The sequence below is a fragment of the Emys orbicularis genome, chromosome 1 (assembly GCF_028017835.1).
Source record: "Emys orbicularis isolate rEmyOrb1 chromosome 1, rEmyOrb1.hap1, whole genome shotgun sequence".
In the NCBI taxonomy this organism is placed as follows: Eukaryota; Metazoa; Chordata; order Testudines; family Emydidae; genus Emys; species Emys orbicularis.
The window spans coordinates 202,075,540-202,081,965 of record NC_088683.1 but is presented as its reverse complement, the minus strand read 5'-3'; the positions used below and the strand labels follow the sequence as shown (position 1 = coordinate 202,081,965).

The window sequence follows — 6,426 nt, the reverse complement described above, 5'->3', positions numbered from 1 at the left end:
AACATTTCACTATTGCTCCCCCTCTGATACATACTCTCTACATTACTGCTTTGGCACAGATCTTAATTACTGTTTACTGACCAATGATTAAGATTATGAACTTGTGCGGCTTTATTGACTGAGTTGGGTACAACAATTGAAGCATCATTCTACCCCCCCATCCAGTTGTAGATTTGTTATAGCTTAAAATTCACATTAACCACAAATTCATACAATCAACATCAGGCAGTGTGTTAATTTGAGATTGGAATAGACAATTTCATATCTCCTTACCAGGACATGCAGGGGAGAGACACTTTTACACTGCAATTCTCATCAATTTCATCGCTGGACTTTCTTCCCTCCCATTTAAACCAGGTCATTTGCCTATTCTTTTTAGTTTTAAAAAGTAAGCAATATGGCCAGTTGCAGTACACCATTGACTTAAACCCCAAACAAGACAGAAGTGGTAATGTTAGCATTGTACAACAGTGCCACAATTTACCTACCTTCTTGGAGGGGGTAACATTACTGGCCCAGTATCTGTCCAGCAGTACATACCAGCCTTTTTCTAGACTATGATAAGCTGTGCAGCCTTGTACTGGCTATAGGCAAAAGTACTACAACAGTAGCTTTACCAAGACCAGGGAAAACTGCATTATAGTACAAAAGAGTATGAAAGTGTTAACATTCCATATTGAAGAGAACTTGCATGAGGTTCAAAGAGAAATTGCATGAGTTTTAAAACAAGGGTTTAGATTACTGATGCCCTCCAGAGTCTGCCTGTTGAATTTAGTCATTTAAGAAATAATTACATCACTAATGTAAACAATATAAACATACCAAAAACTAAGTATGATTTAAATACATTTTTGATGGTACAAAAGAAAATCCTGAAGGTGTCTGTACAGTTTTTACAATGTGGGAATCACCAATGTATTTACAACATGAAACGGGGAAATACCTTTCTTGTGCAGAATAAAATTATCTGAAATAATGTCAATATAAAAAACAATATCTAGCGGTGTGAGGCACTCCTGAAGATGGTGGCATTGGGCATGCTTTCCTTTGGTACAAGTCCCATCGCTTGGAGAGCCGCAGTTGCTGCTGTGGCTTTTGCATGCTTCTTATTAAGGCTGGGAAAGCTAGGCCTGTATTCATGCCCGTTGACCATCACCTGTTTAAGAGAAAAAATATACAATAAAATAAGAGATTTAACCAGTTGTTTGTTACTAGTACTGGAAAAGTTTGTTTACAAGAGCCAGAAAGAGCAATATGCAAACTTCCTATTAAAGGTAGGCAAAATCCACCTCCAGCATCACCTGCAACACGCATGCATGTCCTCACTCAAGTCTCTATTATATTTATGAACAACTCCATTGGATTTAAATGCTGAAAGACAAGCAAGCACAAACTATGGGGCTGCACTGAGGATGAGGAAATTAAGATTCCTCAAAAACATCAATTCGTGAGCTCTTCACTATTATTCAAAGTACAAAAACACTCATTAAGTTTTCCCCATTCTCTACATTTTTCTCTCATGCTGGCACACTTTGCATCTTGAAATTGTGTCTTCACTTCCCTTTCTGTCTCATTTTAGATATGGGTATAATTCAGATGTAGCAAGTTATTCATATTTATATTCTAGTAACACCAAGGCCCCACTCAGGATCAGAGCCTCACTGCAAACACAAAATAAGAGAGTTCCTGCCCAAAAGAGTTTATAATCTAAATATACAAGACATTGATAGACAACATATTAGGAAAATGTCAAAGGGCCAACTAATATCTTTTATTGGACCAACTTCTGTTGGTGAGAGGTGGTCTTCAGGTCTAAAAAAATATGACCTCACCTACCTTCTCTCTCTCTCTCTCTAATAACCTGGGACTGACATGGCAACAACTACACTGGCATGCAAAGATCCAAGTATTTTAAAAAACCCTGCCCCACCTAACCCTTCCTCCCCCGTCATTGTGCAGAGCCTGTTATACCAGGTACACTGTGGCTGCATCTCCAACAGCAAATGGGAGACTACATAGCAAACTTCTGTTGTAATTTAGCACTATTACAGCTCCACCAGTGAAAGCTGTTGCATCCACAGGGCTCTGGTGTTTTTACCATCGTATCAGCCAACGCTACTTGAGACTACCTTTGAAAAGGATTCAGAAGCTCCCTCATGTGATACAGAAAGGAACTGCTTGCCTCAAAGGGAATGAGTATATGATGTCTATTATTATTAATCATGTTTATTACAGTAGTACCTAAGGAACAACTATGAATGGGGTGCAATTGTACTAGGCACTGTACAAACAGTCCCTGCTCTAAAGCAAGTTAGGTTGCTAGTTAATGTATTTAATAAAGATCTATTAAATAAGACTAAGGTGGGGACCTAATAGTAGCTGAGAGACTGTCTTTCTCCCTACATTCCCTCCAGGCAGTTGTGGTCTGCTGGTTTGCTTTTGCTTCTTGTGACTGAACTCCGGGATTAATAGCAATGCATTCTCAGTGGTGGGCCCACTTTTCTGGAATCTGCTCCTTGGGGACAACAATAGACTCAGTGTTTAGCAAACTTCATGGAGCAGTGCGAGAACTCTTGTTTTGTTAAAACTACTAATTTATTCCAAGACCATTTTAGGAGCCAGATAGGTTCAGAAATGTAGGTCTAAAATACTGCCTAATACTTTACAGAGCCCAGGTTTAGCATGATAAATTAAAATAATTGGTAAGAAACTACCATTAAGGCAGAAAAAGCGTATGCCTGTATTTATTCTTTCTATATGCAAACCTTTGAAATTAAGTATAGGACAAGATGTTATGGCCTGGACTCCTGTAAAACTGCAGTGATCTTTTCCACAATGCTTGAGAATTTTTCTCCCAGCGAGGGAGAGAAGTCACTAATACGTTTTTGTGATCTATTTCTCTCTGTCAGTTCTTTAGCAGAAGAGTAGTCATTTTCAGTGGCAAACATTAATGCAAGATTCAAGTGGAAAGAGAGTAAGCTGGACTAAATTGACTAAAGAATGAAAAAGGGTTAAATCCTGCTCAACTTATTCACAAGGGCCGTTCCACTAAAGCTTGTTCATGGGACTATGGCAGGTTATGGCAGGTAACTCATTTAAATAGGCAGTGGGAAGAATGGCTTTTAGCCTCTTCAGAGTTACAAACGTGCATAAGTGTTTGCAGGTTCTGGGGTTAAATTGTAAGCTCTTTAGAATAAGGACTTTGTATTCCTGTGTGTTTGGACCGTGCCCAGCACATTGGGGGCACTACTGGAATACAAAAAAAAAAATGAAATTAATAATACTAGATTTATCATTTCTAACCGAGTACTAGACATGTCAGAAAAGGGAATTCAAGCTTACCTTGAAGATAAAATGTTTGCGATGATCAGGCCCACTATCATCCACCAATACGAATACAGGTGGTGACCATCTTCTTTTATTACATATCTCCATCAATGCAGAAACTGGATGTTTACCTTAAATATATCAACATATTTTATTTCTATATTAATTCCAATGTTACTCCTAGACAAGTTACCTTAAATTAGATATTTTAAAGGAGTTAAAAAAAGGCCTTACCTGAAAGATCCTTCATTACACTAAAATGTCCCGATCTCTTTTGTGTCTTTTCTCCCACTGCAACAAGGCCTAAACAAAATATGGACCATGTTTATATCTTGTGTTACTTTCTACCGCTATAAACCTGATTTTTGCATTGAACTCTTGCTATTGGAGCATGGGTTTCTCTCATTCCATTAACCAACAGCATGCATTAATGACGCCTATCTATGATGACGCCAACTGTAGCACAATCACACATTCAAAAGCCTTTTAATCTCTCCCTTCATTTCAACACTACTATTTTTTCACACTATGCCAATCTTCTCAACTTGTTCCATTAATTGTTCCATTGAGACTGTAACTAGTCTGTCAGTCACCAGGAAGTACAAAGCACACGGCACTCTTCCCCCTCAGAGAGCTCAGTACTTCACTGCTCATGTCACCTTTGGGAAAAATGTATGGCAGGAGCTGAACTAAAACTCAAGAGACTCACAGGTGCAGGGCTCCTGCAAGCCACCCAATGTTCAACATTCCCCCCCCCCACCCCCCAGCCCCATGTACTTCAAGCTTGTTGAAAAGTCATGGAAAACCTAACCTGCTGCAATTGTCTGTTCTCAGGAGGAAGGAAAAAATAAGTAGGTGATTAAAAAAAAAATAAAACATTCTGTATAGTTCTGAGGCAGTAGCTATCAAACTTTCATTCCGTTAATTACTTTGTACAAGGCATCCTCTCGTAAGCCATGTCCTCCACTCCAAACTTCCAATCCCAAGATTTTAAAGGGTAAGATAATGCGTGCAGTGACCCACCATTTTCCTTTAATAAAACATTTTACCCTCATTAATTTCAAAAATGCCTTTACTCCCTCTCGAGTGACACTTTTAAATACATGTAAAAATAAAACGTTTGAACGACAATGGCTCTGAACTTTTTTTCCTTCAATCCTCTCCTTTTATTTTTCTTGTTTCTTACCTAAACTTGATTCCTCTCCTGGCTTCTGGGAATGAAGGGAGTAAAGGGGACATACTGCTGTTTTTCACTGCTGTTCGTTTTTGTTTTTTTTAAACTCACCTCCTCATTACCACCAAGCCTTTACCCTCAGAACTTCAAACAGTTTATTTTAAGGGATTATGGCCCTAAAGTTACCTCCAAATTCAAACAACTCTAATGTTTCTTCCTTTTTCTTGTTGAAAATTATTTACATCAAAGATAATTACAAAACTGAGGTTACAATGAAGGGAGGGATCCTAGAGCACATTATGTTTCACATCTGGCAGCTTGAGAGGTATGGCTCTGAAGCAACTAATGGGAAGATGTTCTGCTTTCCACTGTTAACTGAAGCAGTGTGTTTTTACACCTTTCAGCTGCAGAGAAGGGAGCTCTCACAGCTTAATGGCAGCCAACAGAGCAAAAGAGTAGCTTAGTGGCTGTAGGCCTGGAAGCTGTTCAGGCCATGCCTGAGAGTAGCTGGGTCTGGTGCAGAGCCATGGGAAAGGCTGGCAAGCTCTGGATTCACACCTTGCTGCTGTTTCCCAAAATAGCTTTTACTGAACAAAGTTCATTGACTGTCCCTGGATGTATGTTCCCAGAAGTCAAAACACTCACTATTTTTTAGTAACTTTACACAAGATTTCAAAAATTGTTTTCTTTTATAAGAAGGGAAGAAGAAAATTACTTTGTCCATTTAAATTTTTTGGCAGAACACTAACCCCTTCTAGATAAGGTTCCAGTCTGGCTTTCAGCAGTACACACACATTGGTCAAGGCTGTCCACAACCCTTCTTCATATTGGTTTGCACAGCACTTGGCATAGATTTGGCATTTTATAAATAACAGCATCAGTATATTCCAATGCACTTTATTGCCCTCCCCATGTACAAGAATCACTTCAGCTACCTATTTTTAACAACCCAAGTTGCCTCTTTATAGTGTACATGATCTTAACATTAGGCACCCATGTTGGTTTAGCGAAACTTTAGCACTTCTCCCTATCAATCTGGGTTTGATTTTTTTTAGGGAGCCTGTTGGAAAGGATCATCTATCTGATAAAACTCAAAACAGGAAAAAAAGGATTAAATTAAAACAACCCAGGGATCGCTGCAAGGATATCAATATTTGTCGGTGAACCTATACCAAGAAAGGGAAGACGCATGGTCAGAGCTCTCCTCAGATGGATGCCAGCAGTCTTACTAATAACTTTGCTTGTATGCTGTACTCTTCTTCTCCACCTCTCTGGCCATCTTACTAAACAGTAAGCTCTTTGGGGCAGTGAACATATCTGCCTATTTGTTTGTACAGCGCTTAGCACAACAAGGCACTGGTCCTGGTACAGGTCTTCAGGATTATATAAATAATCATTGGGATGAATGTCAAACTCTACAGATGTAAGAAATGTTATCAGATACCACACAGAGGTCCCCAGACACTCAATAAGGTTAGTACTCCCAATCATGGTTGTGAGCCTGTCAGATAACCCATTCTGCAGGCTGCTCAGAAAAAGAGAAATGACCTTGAAGGAATTTTAGTTTAGTTTATAGATCTATATAGTTCTTCCCCGATGCCTGTGACATTACCCACATAAAACTCAAGGAACTGTTATCAGCAATGAGAGCTTTACAGGACAGAGCTGCTGAAAAGGCTGTGCTGCAGCTCAACAAAGAAAGTTTTCTTCCTGGAACATCTGTCAACTAATTCTTCTCCAAACTCGCTCTCTCTCTCTCTCTCTAGCTCCAATCTGGCAAGATGTCTGACAGAAATGAATAGTTGTAAAGCAGGTTTAGCCACTTTATATGTAAAACTCATTTGTTTTCATGGCTTCCTTTTCTATATTTTTCGACTGTTTCATCGCTCAGTTATAAAGCCATTGTGTAGACTGCTAAAGGAGCT

The 6,426-nt window shown here is 39.1% G+C and overlaps 1 protein-coding gene across 1 annotated transcript in view; it reads right to left on the bottom strand.

Annotated features, from left to right (window-relative positions):
* Window positions 1–6,426, bottom strand: part of SON (SON DNA and RNA binding protein) — a 57,714-nt gene continuing 51,288 nt past the window's right edge. The window contains exons 16-18 of the mRNA XM_065422042.1: window positions 3,562–3,630; window positions 3,343–3,458; window positions 1–1,156 (exon numbers count right to left, since the gene is read on the bottom strand). Coding sequence (XP_065278114.1) covers window positions 998–1,156; window positions 3,343–3,458; window positions 3,562–3,630 — 344 coding nt within the window. The 3' untranslated portion in view covers window positions 1–997. The remainder of the gene's footprint in view (window positions 1,157–3,342; window positions 3,459–3,561; window positions 3,631–6,426) is intronic.